This window comes from Gigantopelta aegis, chromosome 9, assembly GCF_016097555.1.
Source record: "Gigantopelta aegis isolate Gae_Host chromosome 9, Gae_host_genome, whole genome shotgun sequence".
Taxonomy (NCBI): domain Eukaryota; kingdom Metazoa; phylum Mollusca; class Gastropoda; order Neomphalida; family Peltospiridae; genus Gigantopelta; species Gigantopelta aegis.
This window is the reverse complement of record NC_054707.1, coordinates 17,581,166-17,605,955: the sequence shown is the minus strand read 5'-3', so window position 1 is coordinate 17,605,955 and position 24,790 is coordinate 17,581,166. Positions and strand designations below refer to the sequence as shown.

The 24,790-nt window shown below is 35.3% G+C and overlaps 1 protein-coding gene across 5 annotated transcripts in view; it reads right to left on the bottom strand.

The window, feature by feature from the left end:
- LOC121381996 (1-phosphatidylinositol 4,5-bisphosphate phosphodiesterase delta-1-like) overlaps positions 1-24,790 on the bottom strand; it is a 106,169-nt gene that overhangs the window by 10,971 nt on the left and 70,408 nt on the right. For 2 of the 5 annotated variants that reach the window (XM_041511460.1, XM_041511455.1), the window contains exons 2-15: positions 22,256-22,411; positions 20,765-20,835; positions 19,529-19,680; positions 16,982-17,111; positions 15,095-15,204; positions 13,572-13,638; positions 12,975-13,068; positions 12,330-12,447; positions 11,120-11,205; positions 10,459-10,579; positions 9,580-9,665; positions 7,522-7,598; positions 5,669-5,698; positions 4,012-4,041 (exon numbers count right to left, since the gene is read on the bottom strand). In XM_041511460.1, the coding sequence (XP_041367394.1) occupies positions 4,012-4,041; positions 5,669-5,698; positions 7,522-7,598; positions 9,580-9,665; positions 10,459-10,579; positions 11,120-11,205; positions 12,330-12,447; positions 12,975-13,068; positions 13,572-13,638; positions 15,095-15,204; positions 16,982-17,111; positions 19,529-19,680; positions 20,765-20,835; positions 22,256-22,411 (1,328 nt within the window). Of the gene's footprint in view, positions 1-4,011; positions 4,042-5,668; positions 5,699-7,521; positions 7,599-9,579; positions 9,666-10,458; positions 10,580-11,119; positions 11,206-12,329; positions 12,448-12,974; positions 13,069-13,571; positions 13,639-15,094; positions 15,205-16,981; positions 17,112-19,528; positions 19,681-20,764; positions 20,836-22,255; positions 22,412-24,511; positions 24,600-24,790 lie in introns of those variants that run through there. The other 3 variants (XM_041511459.1, XM_041511457.1, XM_041511458.1) reach the window with 3 other exon arrangements.

Genomic DNA, 24,790 nt, shown 5'->3' with positions numbered 1-24,790 from the left:
TTTGTAAGTATGAATATCCTGACCCCACCCTAACCCCCAAGTTAGTGTTTTTAAGTTCTATCTCCCTATTTAGGTGACATATCTGATTATTACTATTATTTAGTCAAATTGTATTAACTTAAAGTAAATTAGGGCTAGTGAATTTTTAATTGTGGCTAGTAAATTTTTAAAATCACTGATCCCATGGCTAGTGGATTTAAAAACATTTCTAGAAGCCCTGAATCTAAATAAATCATGGTAGATGACGGTAAACAGTTTTGCTAAGAACTGACTAACATTATTGAAAAGATATCATTACATTGACATACTGTATGTTTGAAAGTTTATATCAATCTTACATGTAGTCTGTATCAAGACTTTTTTTTATTTTTTTTAAAACCTTTCTTAAAATAGTTTTGAAGCTGTTGTAAATAATAATATATGTATCGTTATACTGGCATATTCCTATATATATCACAATAGGACAATTTCCATAATGTCCATGTCTACTATTTAACATATTGTTTAAAATGTTATCTAGTGTAACTAACTACATGATCAAAATTACATTCCCACAGTGGATGGTGGCTTCACTACAACATATCACAATAACATTTAATACATGTCACAATAAAAACTGAAATAAAACTTCATGAAGAAGTGTAAAACAATCATGCCTGTAAATGATGATGATGATGATGACAAAATAAATAAACAAATCTCGTTCTGAAAATAAAAACTAAATTATGACAATAAATAAATGAATGGTGAGAAAATAAAGATTTGCTTTAATAATGTCTCAGCATATTTAAACAATATATATTGTGAAAATTGCATAACACTGACTAATAAACACAAAATAATTAAACTATGGCAACAAAAACAATGTCCATTTACATAAAAAAAAAAACACCCACCAAACTCTTTAACCAAATGTTTAATAATTTGAAAAGTAGGTCAAATTAAAATCAAATTCTGTGTTATGAAGAATTACAAATAAACTGGTTGGTATTAATGCAGTAATAAATTATCATTACATTAATCTCTTATATTTTAATAGACAAAAAAAGAAAAAGAAAAAGAAAGCTACAAATATGTGTTAAACAATTATACAATATGAATTTGAATCACTTGACATACTTATAGAATATTAAACAAGCTTCCATTTCGTATCATGTTTCTGTCCAGAATGAAATAATGTTCAATTGTCACAAGCTTTAGCGAGTGACAGTGAAAATTATTTCACGAGGGACATAAACATGATACGAAATGGTAGCGAGTTTAATATCCTGTTTATTACCCATAATCAATCTTAATTTATATAACTCAACTTGTTTGGTTGATATTTCTGTACGGTTGTAGTGCGCCAATCGATGATGTCATCGTGTGACGTCCCACTTGGCGTTCTAGTGGGATGTATCAGTTTGATATGTACCAAGATATTTTTAACCATATGGGTAATAAATATAGCATGTAGCATGTTAGATATTTGAAATTAGTTTTCCTTTATTTATATTAACAGTATATTCCCAATCTCATGTATGTAGATATGTGACATTATTTCTACTTTAAATTACATATTCTCAACATTATATGTTAGAAGCATGATATTAAAGCAGGATTTAGCTCAGTTGGTTCAGTGCTCACTTGAGGTGCTTACGTCGCAGGATCGAACCACCTCTGTGGATCCATTCAGCTGATTTGTTTTCTCATTCTAACCAGTGCACCACAACTGGACAAAGGCCATGGTATGTGCCTTACTGTCTGTGGGAAAGTGCATATAAAAATCTCTTGCTGCATTAGAAAAAAATGTAGCATTCCTCTGATGACTACGAGTCAGGATTACCAAATGTTTGACATCCAATAGCTGATGATTAATTAATTAATGTGCTCTAGTGGTGTCGTTAAACAAAACAAACAAACAAGAAGCATGATAATATTTCTCCTTTATATAATATATTCGCAACCACATGTTAGAATTAATATGGCATTAGTTTATTTTTTATGTAAAGGTTAACTTTACAATAAAGTAAAGCCAGACAAAAAGCTGTTTTACTCATTTGTAAGCAGATATTAGGATATTTTCTGTACAGAATATTTCAATTTTGTAAAAATTTATGGAAAAGGGTCATGACTTAACTCCCTTGAATAGTGACATCATTTGTGGTTTTTTAATTTTTTAAATATAATTTTTTTTTTTTTTTTTTATCCCACTGCCCCCCTTTCTTTTTACTCCTTTGAATTCCATCTCATTTCTTTCTGATCTGGCATCTCCTATCTTTCAACTTCTTTTGCTGTCCACCTCCACATCCCAGTCCTTGTCTCTCAAACTGCGACAGGTCCCTGTCTCTTGTAGCTATCCATACCACACACCTGTCATTTCCCATCAGCTTTTAGCTGTGGGCTTTGTCTGACTAAGGGGTGGGACGTAGCCCAGTGGTAAAGCGTTTGCTTGATGCGCGGTTGGTCTAGGATCGATCCCCGACGGTGGACCTATTGGGCTATTTCTCGTTCCAGCCAGTGCTTCACAACTGGTGTAACAAAGGCTGTGGTATGTACTATCCTGTCTGTGGGATGGTGCATATAAAGATCCCTTGCTGCTAATTGAAAAGAGTAGCCCATGAAGTGGCGACAGCGGGTTTCCTCTCTCAATATCTGTGTGGCCCTTAACCATATGTCTGACGCCATATAACCATAAATAAAATGTGTTGAGTGCATCATTAAATAAAACATTTCCTTTGTCTGACCATTTCAGAGGGTGTTTAGTAGTTACTTCTGGCATTGTTAAGAGGCACTTGTAGCTGCATACTATGCTCTCGTGGGTCGTTGGTTAATGCCATGGGTTAGACCAGCTTTATTAGCGGCAGAGGACGAAGATGCCAGGTAGGTGCAGGGAAGTACACAGAGACTGCACCCGTAGAGGAAGTTGAGACAGGTAGGCACTGGTGTGGACAGCTCAGAAGACAGAGTTGGAGGAAACTGATGGAAAGGGTCAAAACAGACTGAAATCGTGGGAGAAATTGGAAAGTTTTTTTTATATATTGAGATAATGTGAATGGTAGGCAGAGGGTGATAGATGAGAAAGATGAATGAATGTGTGAGCCAGCTTTGACAGGATTTGAAACACTGTCATCAGCTTGATTGTCAAGCAGCTTATCCACTAGACCACAGAGCTCACTTTTACAATAGAAAATTGGCTTTAAAATGAATATTGCAGTGGGGAATCTTAGGATGCAGGCCTGTAGAAACTGACGGGACAAGGTGGGGGTGGGGTGGGTGTTTGACATCTCCACTTGAGAACCACATATCTTTTTGTTCTACTATATATTGGGTGTCCCAAGAAAAAAAAAAAACTACTGAATGTGGAATTAGTTTAAAATTATAGGGACTGTACTTACAATATTTCACACTCACTACCATATGGATGTCTGCCACCTTCAGTGAATCCTTTAGGCCCATAGGTCAAATATTGTTAAAATAGCAACATATTAAAAATTATAAGTTAAAAAAAAAAGTGTTGCCAGACAGAAGGGCAATAAGTGCAATACATAGTTATTTGTTGTCTGTATTTTGTTAAAGCAGTGGCAAATCTTGGAATTTTGAGAGGGGGGGGGGGTAAAAATTGCACATTAAGATTTAAGCTTAATGGAATGTCAGGTGTTGAAGGTACAGTCCATTGAGGGAGGGAGGGGGTCTGGAGGCATAGGATTCTAACAAAGGACATCAGTTTTTATCAAACAAAAAGAAATCTTTAAAAAACCCATTGGTAAAACAGTGGAGAGTCTGGGACACTTCCTCTGGATCCATACTTGTTAAAACATTTTTCTATGTGCCTGTTATATGTTATAACTTTAATCTTTTTAGGATAATAATTATTATTAGTTTCATCAATGTTAACCCAAGTATATCACAATATATTGTGTATGGACAAGGAAATTAATAAAAAATTAAAATATAGCTCTTGAAAATAAAATACATTAAAAAGGGGAGAAGGCAAAAGTAAGACAAAATGTGTAGGGAAGAGTTGTCTACCTTTGTGCTTGAAGATGTCTTTTTCTTACCCTGTAACAAAAATTGCATTCTGAACACGAAAAGAGATTTATCTTGCAACCACCATTTCTACTGACAGAATATGATGACGGATAAAGCAAAATCATATCCCGCTACTAGCAGGATATTACTTTTGACGTCACTCGTGTCGTCACATGCATAGCTACATTACAAAATTGCTCCATTTCATTGCTGGGTTAGGTGGGTGGGTGGATGGACGGACGGGTGGGTGGATGGATGGATGGATGGATGGATATATATATGGATGCATGGTTGAATGGCTGGCTGGATGATAGATGTTGGATAGATGGATGGATGGATGGATGAATGAATGGCATTGTTAAGAGGCACTTGTAGCTGCATACTATGCTCTTCTTCTACCGGCGGTCGTTAGTTAGTGCCGTGGGTTAGACCAGCTTTATTAGCGGCAGAGGATGAGGATGTCAGGTGGGTGCAGCGAAGTACACAGAGACTGCACCCATAGAGGAAGTTGAGACAGGTAGGCACTGGTGTGGACAGCTCAGAAGACACAGTTGGAGGAAACTGATGGAAAGGGTCAAAACAGACTGAAATCGTGGGAGAAATTGGAAAGTTTTTTTATATATTAAGATAATGTGAATGGTAGGCAGAGGGTGATAGATGAGAAAGATGAATGAATGTGTGAGCCAGCTTTGACAGGATTTGAAACACTGTCATTAGCTTGATTGTCAAGCAGCTTATCCACTAGACCACAGAGCTCACTTTTACAATAGAAAATTGGCTTAACAATGAATATTGCAGTGGTGAATCTTAGGATATAGGCCTGTAGAAACTGATGGGATGAGGTGGAGGATGGGGGGGGGGGGGGGGCATCTCCACTTGAGAACCACATATCTTTTTGTTCTACTATATACTGGGTGTCCCAGGAAAAAACCCAACCGTACTGAATGTGGAATTAGTTAAAACGTATAAGGACTGTACTTATAATATTTCACACTCACTACTATATGGATGTCTGCCACCTTCAGTGAATCCTTTAGGCCCATAGGTCAAATATTGTGAAAATAGCACCATATTAAAAATTATAAGTAAAAAAAAAAATGTGATGCCAGACAAAAAGGCAATAAGTGCAAGACATAGTTATTTGTTGTTTATATTTTGTTAAAGCAGTGGTAAATCTTGGAATTTTGAGAGGGAGGTAAAAATTGCACATTAAGATTTACGCTTTATGGAATGTCAGGTGTTGAAGGTACAGTCCTTTGAGGGAGGGAGGGGGTCTGGAGGCATAGGATTCTAACAAAGGGCATCAGTTTTTACCAAACAAAAAAAATCTTTAAAAAAAAACATTGGTAAAAAGGTGGAGAGTCTGGGACACTTCCTCTGGATCCATACTTGTTAAAACATTTTCCTATAACATATAACATTTTCCTATAACATATAACATTTTCCTATAACATATAACAGATATGTTATAACTTTAATCTTTTTAGGATAATAATTATTATTAGTTTCATCAATGTTAACCCAAGTATATCACAATATATTGTGTATGGACAAAGAAATTAAAAAAAAATTAAAATATAATCTTGAAAATAAAATACATTAAAAAGGGTAGAAGGCAAAAGCAAGACAACGAAATGTGTAGGGAAGAGTTGTCTACCTTTGTGCTTGAAGATGTCTTTTTCTTACCCTGTAACAAACATTACATTCTGAACATGAAAAGAGATTTATCTTGCAACCACCGTTTCTATTGACAGAATATGATGACGGATATAGCAAAGTCATAACTGCTACTAGCTACTAGCAGGATATTACTTTTGAAGTCACTCATGTGACGTCACACACATATCTACATTACTAAAATCGCTCATTTGACCTCTAGGTCATTGTACAACATCGTTGAAATAACAAAAATAATAGCTTTTCCCCTTAATTTTTATGGTCTGCAGGATAAAGATAATAACTAGTTATTTTCTATATATATTGCTCTATTTTGTTTCACCTGCTTGGCTTGATTTAAAATTAAATTTATTAACTTAATGTGGGAGGAGGAATCATTAATTATTCCAACAATCAAAACAGCTTTGGCACCATCACAAATATGGTATATCAGTTTTATCTTAAAGGCAAAGACCCCAGTTTCAGCCCATAAAAATTGATGCTAAGTTTAGTTAAATCTACAAAACTGTAATACATTTGAATAAAGATACATCAGAGTAAAACAAGAGTCTGTGATGTTGACACGGTGAAACACCCTTAAAAACAGACTAAAGCTCGACTCCATAACTGTTTCTTATCAGATGCACGTGCATTTTTAAAAATATGAAACATACATTTTGTGATATTAAAAACACCAGTATGACCAGAAACACTTTGATGTATGAAAATGGAAAATCTAAACAATAAAATCGTAGTAACGCTGATTTCAATTATCAAAGAAATGACTCTTAATAGTGAAAAATATTCCTTAGTGTTTAAAAACTACGATCTGTCACTTTAAAGAAATATAAATACTTCTGCTCTATGTTATATGACTTTTTTCAATATTTTTTTTTATGGCCATAATTAATGTATTCTTTTAAGAATGTGATGGATAAATACAGTGTTCTGCCCATGTTAATAAAGACTGGTTGGCCCAGCATTCGAAAGTTTTGACCTCCCAAATGCACTGAAAGCACCATTTATAAACTATGTCAGCACAGCAAAATCATTTCATACTTCGGTTTGCCATAAATGTTGAGGCAGAACCCCATAGATACACAAATGTGCTAGAATCAAAAAGTGACAAATTAAAAATCATTTCATACTTCAGCTTGCCATAAATGTTGAGGCAGAACGCCATAGATACACAAATGTGCTACATCAAAAAGTGACAAATGAAAGTTGATGATTCTGTAGTTTGTTTATGGTTTGTAAATAGAGGATAATAAACGAGTTACGAGTTGTTCCGAGTGAAATAATGACGAGTGACAAGTGAAAATTTGATAATAATCTGGTACCGAGTTTATTATTCTATTTATTACCCCAGCTATTTGGGTTTTTAAAAAGCCTTTATTTTCAATATACCTACATCCGCTACACGTCCATGTATATAGAAACTACTTTACTGTTCTGGGGTATTACTTTTAACTTTGTATTTTATTCATGATTCACAGATAATTTTCAAAACCAAAAGTTCTAAATATTCTGTAAACAAAAATCTATAATGAATTGCATTAAACTACCATTTTATTACAAGTTTATCACTTTAAACTATGTGACATCATTGTGTATGCTTTCCAAATCGCGATAACGTCATATTTAGTACTGACAAGGTGATTGGTTTTTTGGCATCAAATCGTCCAATAGTAGTGTACATTAAACTAATGCATGACAATTTCTCAATGAGAAATTATGATTTTTATTTTCCCCATTATGAGTCCCTGAAGGGGTAATAATGAACGCTAATGACTATCCGAGAAGAGATATATTAGTACAGCCGATATTATTTTGTGATAAAGTGAACATCAATACCTTGAGAATTATCTTCATTTTGAGGTCTTCCGGTGATGGAGCAGTTTCTATTTCTTCTTGTGGCGCATAAACCATATCTACATAACAATAAATCAGATTGTCAAAACTATTTATTGTCAATAAAATTAATGTTTCAAAACAATAAATTAGATTGTCATATTAATTTCTAACAAAAATGTTGCTTCAATATACATGAAAATAAACAGTACATATCTACTATATAATAATCAGTTGGATTTCATTTTTGTTTTGTGCAATCAGGCCTATATCTTGACCACTACTAATGGAATTTTTTTTTTTTTAAAACCTGACCATATGAGACCCATATGAGTCAAACGTCATCTGTAACTCCACATGATAAAGATAAATACAAAATTTCAGCTCAATATCTTGAGACCTTGCGAGAGAAAAAATCAGTACAAACTAAATGTGGAACAAATAGACAGACAGACAGATGAACAGATGGACGAACAAACAGACAGACTCCACCCAACTCGCTCTTGTATGCTGTCCTACTAACGCAAAAGTCATAAGTGACTATTTGGTACAGAAAAAGTTAATGCTTGGACTGTGGTCTTTCAAAGTAAGCATCAAACTAATATAGCCAAATACCAGAGAAATACTTTCCTTAAAGGGACGGTCCAGAGTTTACAACCATTGTAAAATGTTTCCGACCAATAGAGCCTCTTTGATGACATAACATGCAAATTAAATAGATTTTCTGATTTAGAATATCAGTGTCTGTATTTACAAGGTGTTTGTTGTTGTCCTAATGCTTGTAGTAGCCACCAAACTCGGATTGTATGCTGTCCTACTAACGCAAAAGTAACTCAGAAAAAGTAATTTTTGTGGTCTTTCGAAAAAAAAATATATCACAAATACCAAGTAAAAAGGGACGTCCAGAGTTTACAACCATTGTAAAATGTTTCCATATAGAGCCTGTTTGATGACATCATACAAATATATAGATTTTCTGATTTAGAATATCAAGAAAATGTATTTACAAGGTGAAATTGTAGTTGTCCTAAGGCTTGTAGTAGCCCAAACCGGATTTTACAATCCTAATACACATTCAATAATAATTTTGTACTTTTAATCAAAAAAAATATATTTAGTAAAATAGTAGTAAAAACTGAGTGCTACAAACATTAGTATATGACTGCAAACACATTCAATATAGAGACACTGGTGTTTTAATCAAGAAAATGTATTTAGTATGAAATAGTAGTCGCCAACAAGGCTCTGTTATTGCAAACATCTTACAATGGCTGCAAACTCAGGGCAGTCCCTTTGAACCCTAAATGAGAAACCAAATCATTCTACCGCAGATTTAGAAAAGGCCCCAAAATTTATTTTATCCAAATCAATAATTCACCACTTACTGGTTTTTATCTGAGCATGGCAGTATGGACCTGACATTAAAGCCGCAGACCCTAGTTTCAACACATATAAATGGACACTAAATTTAGTTAATCTACAAATCTGTAACTCATTTGGATAAAGTTACAATAGAGTGAAACAAGAGTCTGTGACATTAAAATCAGGAAATATCCTTAAAAATGGACCAGAACTCGAATCGATAAACGCTACTTCTCAGACACACACGCGTTTTTAAAACTATGAAAAATACTTTTTGTGGTATTATAAACACCAGAATAACCAGAAACACTTCGGATGTACGGAAATGGAACAATAAAATATAAGTAAAGTCTGATTTCAGTGAACAGTTCAAATATTAAAACATGTGCTCTAGTATTTAAAAACTAGGGTCTGTCCCTTTAACAACTGTATGGACAACATAATGCAAATTTGACAACTGAATTACTGAAATAATATTTTTACTTTTAGAGTTATCTTCCCTCAATTGTGAGTGATCTCTTTGAAGTTATCACATGACCTTGATGGTGGCGTGATTAGACTGTTGGGTTTAAGGTACTGGGTTTGTTTTTCAGGATCAGATTCAACCCTAAATGACTACCTACACTGAACATTACCTTTTGTACGGTTGTCTTTGACAACAGCGTTTCAATATAAAGTAATTTAGTTAGTTAGAGTTACCTCCCAGGATTTCTTCAATATGTTGTGCCATCACCTTCTGCTGGTCAACAGAACAATGGTTTTCTAATGACAAAATCAATGGATATCTGGAAGAAAAAAGGAAGAAAAAAAAAATCAGTTTACAATAGACATAACCATATGGAGGTTTTTTTAGATTTGCGGGTGTTATTGGCTATTTGATCCTGCAAATGTAATTTTTGACCAAAGGTATTAGCCTGAGGTTAAAAATAAAACATTTGTGGGCATCAAATACATGAAGACAATAACACCCACAAATCTTAAAAGTTCCATATGGTTATGTCTATTGTAAACTGAATTGTTTTTCTACGGAACTAACTGTATATTTGGTATTTCTTGAGAAAAAAAACCCTAGCTACAATCTAACTGTAGGCCCTTGAACCGTCAACTTGGCCTGTTCCAATTGCTAATGACATCATTAGCATTCCGGGTGTTATTTTCATTTGATACCCCAAAAAGAATGTAATTAACCAATCATAATACAGAACATAACTGAATATACAGAATATATTGTTGTTATTAGGATAATTATTTTAAGAAGAATTTGTGATAATTTTTAACATTATAATTTGATGTCCCACCACAGGCTCCCATTTTTGTAGTGGGCTGGCTGGCTTTTGTGGGTAGAATGATGAAAATACATGGTAAAACAAATCTCAGGTTAGCACATCTGTAGTGCCTCTACGAGTCCGAAATATTGCACTCGAGTACTCGAAGGTCAAACCTTTGAATTTTTAACAAACAATGTTGTCATACAAAACTTAATTTGTCATACAAAACTTATGTTTCATACAAAAACTTACATTGTCATACAAAACTTATGATGTCATACAAAAACTTATGCTGTCATACAAAACTTACGGAGTGGCTTTGAATGCATATTCTTTGACAACATGTATGACATCTTTGAATAAGATTTTTGAGGTCAGCGTGTAACCATGGTAGATGATTGGTTCGTTGTTTGGTCCATCCCAGCAGTCCACTGAAACGTCAAATAACAGTTATCACAATTCCTGTAGTAGCAGTATATTCTAGTCATATTTAAATATGATGGTTATTAATATGGCTCATACATTGTATATCTGGATCAGATTCAAATGTGTGTTGTTAAACAGATGTGTGTGCATTTAAACAGATGTGTGTGCATTTAAACATATGTGTGTGCATTTAAACATATGTGTGTGCATGAAAATGTACAGTATAGACCTAATATACTGTGACGAGCAAAGTTGTCTTTTTTGGGGCGGGAGTGGGGGAGGGGTCAGGTGATGCTTCCCCGTAAAATTTAAAAAAAATAAAATGTTTTGGAGCAGGGGGGTTTCGACCCCCAAAATCCCTCTGCACATGCATGCACCTGTTAAACTTATATTACACAGCAATTTAAATAATTAAGATTAGTATTAAAAAATGGCAGGTAGTGGCTTAAAGATACATTAATTGATCTGGGACCCTATTATGGTTAATTCCTTGAAGTGGTGAGGTTACTTTTATGTCTAAATGTCTAAAAATACACGTGACTTACATTCAACACACCGACACCCCTTCGTAAGAGCTGTGATGTACGCCTCCACCTTACTGGGCCCCTTCAGCTGATCTTCAGTCAAATATCTGAAACAGAACATTACATAACCATCATCACATTATAACACATAGATTACATAGACCATAATAACAGAATCTGTATGATACGCTGCAACATATGCATATATTATAAATTTTTTGACTTTACAGTAGGAAATTGTGATTGTATAATGCCTCCATAAATGTAGATATTTTGCTGCATCATAACTACCTTTTGGGGCTATAATAAATATAATAAATACAGCATCAATTATGTCACTTTTTCAACATAAAAATAAACAATGTCAAACTTTGAGCTGTGATTACTTGGTTTCAGACGTCATGCTATGTTGTAACTTTTCGCATGTGATTGTTCAAAATTGTATATGTAATAAAACTATTGAGACTTGGCTGGTAAATTGTCTATGTGATTTATCTCATATTTAAAGTCACTAACCCTAGTTTCCCAGATATATAGCTTTTTTTAAATTTTCAAATAAAATACATCTGGAGCTATTATGAATAGTAAGATTATCAGTAATACAATAGATTGATAAATTAATAATTTAAGCAAGTAGTTGCAATTTATGTGTAATTTAATTCTAGAAAAGCTATATCTGCTGAAAAAAGTTTTCTTTGCCTAATAACCCTGTGTGCTGAGATGAATGGATGGATGGATGGATGGATGCATGGATGGATGCATGGATATATGGATGCATGGTTGAATGGCTGGCTGGATGATAGATGTTGAATGGATGGATAGATGGATGGATGGATGGCTGGCTGGATGGATGATAGATATTCAATGAATGGATGAAAGGAAGGATGGGTGGATGGATGGATGGACAGACAAATGAATGGATAGATTGGTGGATGCATGGATGAATGAATGGATGAGAGGGAGGGATTTAGGGAAGGAGGGAGGAATAGACGGACTGACAGAAGGATGGATGAATGAACAAATGAATGAATGGATAGATGGATGGATGAGAGGGAGGGATTTAGGGAGGAACAGAAGGACAGACAGACAGACAGGCAGATGGATGGATGAACGAACAAACGAATGAATGGATAGATGGATGGATGCATGGATGAATGAATGAAGGAATGAACAAATGAATGAATGGCTGTTTGACGACAGCCCAGCGTGGTGTTGTGGTGCTGTGACGTACGTGTTGTGAGAGGAAGCAATGAAGTAGTGGGTCATGGGTTTCGTCATGTCCTGATACACGTTGCTGTGACTAGGATTAAACAGCTGCTGTTTCTTGTTGGTGAGGAACATCCTGAAACCTGGACACAGTCGAAAACAAGAAACACAATTAATACAGAATTTGAATCAATGAGACAATAACAAAACAATCAAGAAAACTTTGATCATTTTCTGTTTTATTACAAAACAATATAAGGCAAGAATTTCAGTCTTCAAAAAACAGTGAAAATATATACATGTATATATATACAATCAGTTCATAAAATGTTTTCTGTAGTGGTCATGGAAATAATATATTATTAACATTTATACAATATTTATTTCATATATATTTAATATATTTAATTATTTTGACATCCAACAGCCGATGATTAATAAATCAATGTGCTCTAGTGGTGTCACTAAACAAAACAAACTTTAAACTTTATCTATGAATTATTAAATCTGAACCTCACCAAGACAGTTTGGAAAAGTTCATGGTTATCAGGGTGGGGAATATGCACTTGGTGAGATTGAGGTCAGGTTAACTACAGTAAAACAAATACCGTACATATCCATACTCTGAGATCCTGATATTTTGCAGTGTACAATGTTTTACTACACATACCCATGTCACTCAAATGTCCCCGCTGTTTCCACACTTCGGTTGGTTCATATAGGTCGATGAGCTGACGGCAGTCTTCTTCTTTAACATTCACCATCTGAAAGTATATGTTGTAGTTAATGATAGACGGACAGACACACAGACAGACAGACAGAGACACAGACAGACAGACACACATACACAGACAGGCAGAGATACATACAGACAGGCAGAGATACATACAGACAGACACACAGACAGACACACATACAGACACACATACATACAGACAGACACACATACATACAGACAGACACACATACATACAGACAGACAGACAGACATGCAGAGATACATACAGACAGACAGACAGACATACATACATACAGACACACATACATACAGACAGACATAAATACAGACAGACACACATACAGACAGACAGACAGACAGACAGACCAGTGATTTATCAGCATTTCTCATTCTTTTCTTTTTTCTTCTTCTTTTTTTTTAAATTTCATCACAAAAATTCCCCATTTTTACCTTCACAGAATAAAGCCTGAGATCAATTCTTTTTTACATTACAGTACTCAACAAAAAGATACACATAATATAAAATACCTTTTGTGATTCTTTCAAAAACGATAGAAATTCTGCTACAGTAAGGAAAGGCTTTCCCCTTGAATTCCTGTTTAAAAACAAAACATTATCATGAACATGTTTGTATTTAATAATCTTTCTTAAACAATGCTTATGATATAACATGCAGTTTGTGAATACATTTATGCTAAATAATTTAAATCAGTATACAAAATACTATTAATAAAAACAAATAATAACATGTTGAATCCTGTTGGCTTGAACCCTGTAGGCGCTTGGTTAAAGTGTTCAACCCATTGGGTAGTTTGACCTAGTTTGTTGTGTTTAACGACACCACTGGAGCACATCGATTAATTAATCATTGGCTATTGGATGTCAAACATTTGGTAATTCTGACTGGTAGTCAACAGAGGAAACCTGCTATATTTTTTTCTATTGCAGCAAAAGATCTTTTATATGCACTTTCCCACAGACAGGAAAACACATACCACGGCCTTTGTCCAGTGGTGCACTGGTTGGAACGAGAAAACCCCCAATCAGCTGAATGGATCCATCGAGGTGGTTTGATCCTGCTACACAAGCACCTCAGGTGAGCACTCAAAAGACTGAGCTAAATCCCGCCCATTGGGTAGTTTGACCTAACAATTTGGTCAATAAACGTGTAAGTGTAACTCGGGACTTTGTTTTTGGTTCAAGCGTTGCGGTATATTCGACACAACGAGATTCTACTGTATTTATATATGAGAGTATTTAAAGTTACTGTTTGTAGTTTCCAAGGTAATTAAGTACCTGTTCTGATTCACATGAATTGTATTAGGAGCTTAGTAAATAATGTGTAATTTCATGGTTAAAAAGTCTGTAACAACAGGCATCGCAATAAATATCATGTTACAAAATAGAGACCTGGACTTACTTTTTTTTTAAACATGCTTAAAAATTAAAATATCCAAAAATCATTAGGTTGATTGCCAGGTAACCTACTGGTAATGTTTTATGCCTGAAGATATTTTACACAGTCTAATAGCTGAGCTTAGTGCCTTTATAGGGACATAGCCTAGTTTTTAAACACTAAGTCATATTTTTCACTATTAGAGCCGTATACATGATCACTGAAATCAAACATTACATGTACTTATATTTTATTGTTTAGATTATCCATTTTCGTACAACCGAAGGGTTTCTGGACATCCTGGTGTTTCTAATATCACAAAATGCATTTTTTTCATATTTTTAAAAGGGCACATGTGTCTGAGAAATAACAGTTATGGAGTCGAGTTTTAATCTATTTTTAACGATATTTCACCGTTTCAATGTCACAGACTCTTGTTTCACTCTCTTGTAATGTTATACAAATGTGTTAAACAGGTTTGTAACTTAATCAAACTTAGCGTCCATTTTTACAGGTTGAAACTAGGGTCTATGCTTTTAATGGCTTGGTCTAAAATCTAAGTACCTGTACATGACTCTTTATAGATGTAAAATAAATAAATAAATAAATAAACAGAATCTTAAATATTATTCAATTTGTGTGCATCAAGTCTCACTTTAAAAATATTTCTTCTAATTCCGGCCTCCGGGTTAACTGATGATAAAACTTCACAAACTCCTCTCTGTCAAGAACATTCTTACGGCCGTCCTTATTGGTGTCGGCAGCCTACAAAAACACAATTTAACAAAATGATTTTCAGGAACAAAAATAAAACTCTGCAAGCAACGGCATAACACAGTCAAGTAACTAAAGCTATTTATTACATACCTATTCAATCTTACTATAGTGATAAAAGCCTTTTGAAACCGTGTAGTAAATTTATCTTGTATCGCACATATTATGTGCAATCTGGACCAGAACTTTTAAATGGGGAATTCCCTTTTTTTTTTACTGCAGTTAGTGCCTTATTTATTATATTTACTTACGTCATATATGATTTACAAATGACATATTGTATTTGAAACATTACACAAGGCTGCCGCAGAGTATGGTTCTTAACGTTAAACGAATCCATGAAAGGAGTTTTGATCATACATTTAACAGTGTTGTTATGATGTTAAATTAAAAACCATTTTTGTAAAACATAAAAGAAGGTATGTCATAAATACAGAACTTCACATACGTTGTTTTTGCTTCCTATTTATTGCACTTGTTTATTTTGTGAAAGAACATACCACTCGACTGCTAGGCGGTCTCGTGGTATATATATTCTTGCACAAAATAAACTCGTGCAATACTTAGGAAGTGAAAACAATGTATGTGAATTTCTGTATATTTATTACCCCAGCAGGCACTCATAATGGGGAACATAAAAATAATAATTTCTCATTATCATGCATTGGTTTAACGTATACTACTATTGGATGATTTGATGCCAACAAACCATTCACCTTGTCGGTACTAAATATGACATCATCACGATTTGGCAAAGCACACACAATTACGTCACGTAGTTTAAAGCGTTTGCATTTACGTCTTTCTGGTTTCAGTGTTAAACTTGTAATAAAATGGTAGTTTAATGCAATTCATTATAGATTTTTTTTTACAGAATATATAGAACTTTTGGTTTTAAAAATTATCTGTGAACCGTGAATAAAATACAAAGTTAAAGATACCCAGAACAGTAAAGTAATTAATGTTCTTTCTATATACATGGACGTGGGGGTAATATATAGAATAACAAACTTGGTACCAGTTATTATCAAATTTATGTCCTTCATGAACTAATTTTCACTTGTCACTTGCTAAAGCTCGTGACAAGTAAAAATTATGTCACTTGCTAAAGCTCGTGACAAGTAAAAATTATGTCACTTGCTAAAGCTCGTGACAAGTAAAAATTATGTCACTTGGGACATAAATTTGATAATAACTGGTAACTTGTTTATTATCCTCTATGTACAATATGTAATATGTTATATGTTTCTCATTTGTTAAACTGTCAGAATGTGTTGGTGGTCTGGGAATGCATCTTTCCAACATTTAAACCTCATATCTGACCTGAGTGGGTTTTTTATTATTGTGATCAACAACAAAAATTTGGTGTCGATTAAAATTCAGATCTTGATCACAGCTCACACTGGGATGAATTTTTAGTGTAGTCAGTTTTCAGATATGTAGAATATTTGTTTCAAAATTATTACAAAGTGGCTAATTTAAAGGAAAATTTTAGTTCAGTTAATTTTTAGATATGTAGACTATATCCTCGATAATTATTAAAAAGTGGATAATTCAAGGGAAAATTTTAGTTCAGTTAATTTTCAAATATGTAGACCATTTGTCCATTGTCAAAGACTAAATATTGTAGCCACTTTGTATAAAAATTAGCAATTGGCTAATTTGGCAATGGACAGGGTGAGACCTGCCTGATCCAGCTAAAATTTTACAGCAACTATAGCCATGATAAAACATAAATTTGTTTTAATAAAATGCAAAGTGAACACACCTTAAACATCTCTTGAACATATTTTTTCTTAATGTCAGCATTCAGCTTCTTCAGCAGTTTCATGACCTCATCAAGGTCAAGTGCCCCATCCCCATTCTTGTCGGCCATGTTGAATGCATCACGGACCCATGTTCAATTGGTTAAGGATATCATGAAATCTTTATTTTACAAAATCTATGTATTAGTTTACAAAACTTATAGCAAATTTTAAATAATTTGGTACATTCAAAATCCAGTCAGTATTCCGTTTTATTACCTCATGCATATTCTACATGACTTCCGATTTGTCAATGTTACGTCATGCGTGATTCCGTTTGAGATCATATTGCACCCCTCTGTGGTTTTACGAAACCCATAAATCATGATTTTGCACTATTTATCTGGTGTGAAATGGGGAAAGCCCTTAGCATTGACCAATGAGTGCTATTGGTTTGCTCGACAGAATTTGGAACTTGTATCGTCTTACAGATGATATCATGTTTCATGTACGCAAGACTTTGTTTTTTAAGGTGCGTGAGTGTGATCGTGCTTGTACAGCACACATAATTTCAATCTGGCAAGTGTGAAAAACAACGCATATTACTTCATAATTTTATTATGCTTGTTTTTCACTAGTCTTTGCATTTTGATGAGTACGATTTTTCACTCGCCTAAGCATTTTGAGGTGTGCGATTTTTCAAAAGCTTAGGACTGATGTATGACGTCATAGTGCAATGCACTTGTGCTTACTAGATTGCATAGTGCTCGACTGCATGTAAATAGGCCGAGTTTGTGTGTTTATTTTTTAATTAAATTATTGAACTATGGCACTGTAATGAGACCTGTATGATGTTTTATTGAGTGAAAAGTATAAATATCAATCTTGACCTCCAGCCTCAGTCAATATTATTATTTTTACTACATAAAACATCACACCGGTCTTGTCACAGTGACATAACTGTTTAATATTAAGTGTAAAGTTTGTTTTGTTTAATGACACCACTAGAGCACACTGATTTATTAAACATCGGCTATTGGATTTCAAACATTTGGTAATTCAGACAATGCCATATAGTTTTAGAGAGGAAACCCACTACATTTTTCCATTAGTAGCAAGCGATCTTCTATTTGCACTTTTCCACAGACAGGAAAGCACATACCACAGCTTTTGACCAGTTGTTTGCACTGGTTGGAACAAGAAAAAAACAATCAGTTGAATGGATTTGTCGAGGTGGTTCGATCCTGAACCGACTGAGCTAAATTCCACCATATTAAGCTGCAGTCATGAATATACACTTTTGAAAACCGGCCTCTGTGGCATCGTGGTTAGGCCATCGGTCTACAGGCTGGTAGGTACTGGGTTCGGATCCCAGTCGAGGCATGGAATTTTTAATCCAGATACTGACTCCAAACCCTGAGTGAGTGCTCCGCAAGGCTCAATGGGTAGGTGTAAACCACTTGCACCGACCAGTGATCCATAACTGGTTCAACAAAGGCCATGGTTTGTGCTATCCTGCCTGTGGGAAGCGCAAATAAAAGATCCCTTGTTGCTAATCGGAAAGAGTAGCCCATGTAGTGGTGACAGCGGATTTCCTCTCAAAATCTGTGTGGTCCTTAACCATATGTCTGACGCCATATAACCGTAAATAAAATGTGTTGAGTGCGTCGTTAAATAAAATATTTCTTTCTTTAATCATTTAAAATAGATTACCTACAAACTGTTGTTCCCATGATATGTATTCCATTGTTCGATATCCTGTTGCTGCACTCACTAATGGTTTCTTATCTGAGAAACTGATTATTCATTTATGTAAATTACACTTGTGTAATGAGGCAAAGTTTGAAACATGCATATTCAGCATAAAAACTGAACCATTATTTATATTAAATTTAATGCCTGAATAGGCCTATACAGTAATAACTGTACAACATTCATAATGAATGTTATTTTAATATACAGTGGAACCCCTCTAAACCGGACACCCTCAGGACCAAGTAAAATGTCCGGATTTATGAGGTATCTGGTTTAGTGAGGTTAAGTTCTGTACTGATTTTTAAAAAAGAACTAAGGAAAATGTCTGCTTTTGGGGGAATTCTGGTTTACAGAGGGTCTTGTTTTGAGAGGTTACACTCTATACATTTTTAATATGAAGAAATAGAATACATATAATGGCATTCTCTGTCATAACAAAGATGGTGCTCATGGAGCACTGGGATAGACTGTCCACCAGGCAATTGTAAAGTTTACTGGAAATCAGGGTCCATATTTTCGAAGCAATCTTAGCCTACGAAATCGTAAAAGCATCGTAAGCTATGACATCACTATGGAGTGTGCTGTACTGATGTCACAACCTATGATGATTTTACGATTTCGTAGGCTAAGATTGTTTCGAAATCCCTAGCTTGGCTGTAGAACTGATATAATCAGATAGACTGGTTATTAGCATAAATTTACTATGCACCGGGCCTGTGCAGTTATGCATATGCATGTGTATATGGAGATTTATGGTTCATTACTACGTAATATGATGTGTCTGAAACCCGTATGTGAAATGTTTAAAAGGATATTTGTCTATTTCATTCCGCTGTTCCTCTAGTTTCTCCATCTGCATGGCATACTGAATCCCACGAATCCAGGTGTCGCGAATGGCCTGATCTGAAGCCATCAGGTAGGTAATCTTGTGGCTGGCCCCCATCACTATAGCGAAACAGCGGTTTTTCTGAAAACAATGTTCTAATATGAAGTACATCAAATAAATGTAGGTTAACATCAGGGTTTAAACAAATCAAATTCTAGTCTGTGCTATTTTACACCAATGCATAAATTAACAATTCATCCATCCATTCATCCACCCAAATGCACCAACCAAATATCGAAAATTGAATGAAATCTTTTTAAAAATAACAATCGTCCCATCCCTACCAGACTAATACATTCATGCATCCATCCACAAACCCACCAAACTACCCATTAATCCATCCACCTAACCATCCACCATCCATCAATCCAACCATCCATCCATCCATCCATCCATCCATCCATCCAACCATATAGCCATCCCATCCATACATTCATCCACCCACTCAAAACCCACCCATCCATTGATCCATCCATATTCATGCATCCATCCATTCACCCAACCACCCTTCCATCTAATCACCCTCCCACCCAAAATCCAATCATCCATCCACTCACCCAACATACAACCATTCATCCACCAGTCCATTGCTACATCTACCTATTGACCCATTCACCCACCCATAGACCCATCCATCGACTCACTATCCATCCACCCACCATCCATCCAACCACCATCCATCCACCCACCCACCATCCATCTATCCACACACCATCCATCCATATTTCAATCCACCTACCCACAAATTTCAACCACTCATAAACCCATCCATCCATCCATCCATCCATCCATCCATCCATCCATCCATCCATCCATCCATCCATCCATCCATCCATCCATCCACCCACCCACCACCCATCCACACATTATCAATCCATCCACCCACCATCTATCCATAGTTCAGTCCATCTGCCCACAAACTCCAACCACCCATAAACCCATCCATCCATTCACCCACAAACTCCAACCACCCATAAATTAAAACCATCCATCCATTAATCTACAAAAAATCCATCCATCCATTAATCTACAAACCACCCACACACCCATAAACCAATCTATCCATCCATCCATCCATCCATCCAACCAATCTGCCCAACCATTCATCCATCCGTCTCATTATATAGATCATACTAATAGAATTGAATGTAAATGGGCTGCTTACATCTAATCCATGGAGCTTTTTAGAAAAGTCTTTTTCCCCCGCACGGACTTCTTGAATCTTGTGAATTTTTACTGTAAAAAAAATAAATATATATATATATATATATACCTAAATATATCAAATAACTACATGTTTAATACTACTTCAATCACTGGGCTTTCAGGATTATCTTGACCTATATTCCTATATATAGGAAGCAATGTTTTATTTAATGATATGCCATACACCCAACACATTTTAATTTTGGTCATATAGGACATATTGTTAAGGACTACACAGATAATGAGAGAGGAAACCTGTTGCCACCATATAATGAGCTACTCTTTCTAAAAAGCAGCATGGAATCCTTTATATGCAGCATCCCACAGACAGGATGGTACATACTACAGCCTTTGTGGAGCAGAAGCTGTTACCAGAAGTAACCCAATGTGTCCACAGACGGGGATCGATCCTAGACTGACTGCTGTCAGTAGGTGCACTGAGCTACTTCTCGGTCCAGCCAATGCACCACAACTGGTGTAACAAAGTTAAAGTTTGTTTTGTTTAATGACACCACTAGAGCACATTGATTTATTGATCATCCGCTATTGGATGTCAAACATTGGGTAATTCTGACATTATGATATAGAGAAGAAACCCTCCATATTCTTCCATTAGCAGCAAGGGATCGTTTATATGCACCATCCCACAGACAGGACAGCACATACCACGTCCTTTGGTATACCATTTGTGGTGCACCAGCTGGAACGAGAAATAGCCCAGACGAGGATCGATCCTAAAGCGACCACGCATCAGGCGAGTTCTTTACCACTGGGATACATCCTGCCCCTCTGGTGTAACAAGGAAGGAAATGTTTTATTTAACAACGCACTCAACACATTTTAATTACGGTTATATGGTGTCGGACATATGGTTAAGGACCACACAGATATATAGAGAGGAAACCTGCTGTCGCCACTTCATGGGCTACTCTTTTCGATTAGCAACAAAGGATCTTTTATATGCACCATCCCATAGACAGGATAACACATACCACGGCCATTGATATCCCAGTCGTGGTGCACTGACTGGAGTGAGAAATAGCCCAATGGGCCCACTGACGGGCTGGTATAACAAAGACTGTGGTAATAAACTTAAAGTGCAAGATATCAACCTACATTTGTGCTAATCATGATGAAGGAAGGAAATGTTTTATTTAACAACACACTCAAGACATTTTATTTATGGTTATATGGTGTCAGACATGGTTAAGGACCACTCAGATATATTGAGAGAGGAAACCCGCTGTCGTCACTTCATGGGCTACTCGTTTGCACCTAAACTCTTCAAATAAATTTGCTACTCATGTTTTCTACCATGTAAAATATCAACCTCGTCTAGTTAAATGGTATTTGTCTTGGCAGAGATTAACATAGACTCATTTGATATTTTCCATATTAAAAAAACACTTGAATTCTCCATTTAGTTATATAGGTCGTGTAGCTCACTTACTTTCTGTATTAGCAGATCTGAATGTTTTCTGAGTTCCTTCATAGTACAGTACCATCTTCTTGTTATCGAGATAGAATCTTCGTTGTAACAGTTTCGTCGGAGATTTGACTTTATACAAAGTCGTCCCCTTCCGCAGCTCCGCAAAAATTCGATCCACTGAAAAAGAGAAAAATTAAATTTAAAATGTGTCATTTTCATTTTACCGCTCTTTTTTTTCTGTTATTGCAGAAATTTGTAATTTTAAATTTTATGCCTATTTTTTGTTGTTGAATTGTCTTTAAATTATGATAATATTATACAAAACAGTAGTTTTTGATGTAATCATTTTATTTTGTGTGTTTATTACATTTGTGTTTTCATCAGACATAATTTTACTTGCTGCATCTCATGAAAAGAATCCAAGGCCCATGCTCATAAAAGTTTCAGAGTCTAGACTCAATCTCTAATGACGTCACACACATACATTGTGTATGATGTTGTCTTGACATTAGTGTCTCTGATTCTATTAGTTTCGAGTCTAGACTTTAAAAGTTTATAAGCACCAGACCAGATTTCATATAATGAAAAAAATCTGATTTTTTTTTTCAAGGACTTAAAAAAAAAGAAAAAATCAAGAATCAAAATTACAGTTGAATCTGTCCAACCAGTTACATGTACTTCTGTTAATCTGTCACCTATTTGTAGCCCGATGCGCGGTCGGTCTGGGATCGATCCCTGTCAGTGGGCCCATTGGGCTATTTCTCATTCCAGCCAGTGCACCACGACTGGTATATCAAAGGCCGTGGTATGTACTACCCTGTCTGTGAGATGGTGCATATAAAAGATCCCTTGCTGCTAATCAAAACGAGTAGCACCATATCTGTGTGGTCCTTAACCATATGTCTGATGCCATATAACTGTAAATAAAATGTGTTGAGTGCGTTGTTGAGTAAAACATTTCCTTCATTCCTGTCACCTATTTTAAAGATAGTAGTTTGTATTTATAGGATATTAAATGAACTTCCATTTTGTATCATGTTTATATCCCAAGTGAAATACTTTTCAGTTATTTCACGACAGACATATAAACATGATACAAAATGGTAGCAAGTTTAATATCCTATTTATTACCCATAATCGATCTTAATTTTATCACTGAACTCATTTGGCTGACGTTCTGTAAGGTTGCAGTGTACCAATCAATGACGTCATTGTGTGATGGGATGGGGAGAGGTATGCTTGGAGTGGCAGTTGCCCTTCCGAAAAATATCCTGAATTCCACTGGAAATGCACCAGACAGATGTGTAGTTGTTAACAAAATTTGAGAATAAATAATAATGGGCCAAATATACACAATTCGGGTTATTGTGTGTCTTGTATAATGTAGTAATCTCATATATACAATAGCAATAACAGCTGAAATTTAGGTAGTGCATTTTCAATGGAGTTCAGTGTCCTGTTTCAACATGAAATAGTCTTGTGTCATACATCAGTCTTACATACTAGACTCGTTCCTTTATTCAGGGTGGAATGTAGCCCAGTGGTAAAGCGCTCGCTCGATGCGCGCTTGGTCTGGGCTATTTCTTGTTCCAGCCAGTGCACCACGACTAGCATATCAAAGTCCATGGTATGTGCTATCCTGTCGGTGGGATGGTGCATATAAAAGATCCCTTCCTGCTAATCAAAAAGAGTAGCCCATGAAGTGGCGACAGCGGGTTTCCTCTCTCAATATCTGTGTGGTCCTTAACCATATGTCCGACGCCATATAACCGTAAATAAAATGTGTTGAGTGCGTCATTAAATAAAACATTTCCTTCCTTCCTCTACCTCAGAGTGTGTGAACACTGCCAGAGTACACCAAACAAGTTGAAATATAGGAGAAGCTGCCAGAATGAAAGAACGAAAGAAAGGAATGTTTTATTTAACGACGCACTCAACACATTTTATTTACAGTTATATGGCGTCAGACATATGGTTAAGGACCACACAGATTTTGAGAGGAAACCCGCTGTCGCCACTACATAGACTACTCTTTCCGATTAGCAGCAAGGGATCTTTCATTTGCACTTCCCACAGGCAGGGGGGGAGAGGACGGGGCAGAGGGATAAAAAAAAAAAAAAATAGAGAAGAAAAAAAAGATTTTTTTAAAATGTTTTTTTCCTTCAAATGTTTTTTTTCCTTTAGTTTAATTTGAATGTAAATATTATAACAGAATTTAAATGTAATTTTGTATTACAGATCTCTCATTAATATCATTTGTAACAATATTTTACTTACTTTGTTCATTTCTGAAATAAGCACAGTAAACCAAATGTTTAAACTTCATTAACACACTTTTGTTTATTTATGTGATACGTAGTTCTGAACAGCCAATGATAGATTGTTTCAGCTGGGGATGCACAGCAGACTTAAATACCATTCGTAGAAGGATATAACACTTGACAGAATACCGCAACGCATGAATGGAAGCAGGAAGTGTTTATAAATCAGATATAGACAATCAATACGTATCTGGTGATTCATATAAAGTATAGTCTTGTACTTTCTGCACTTGAA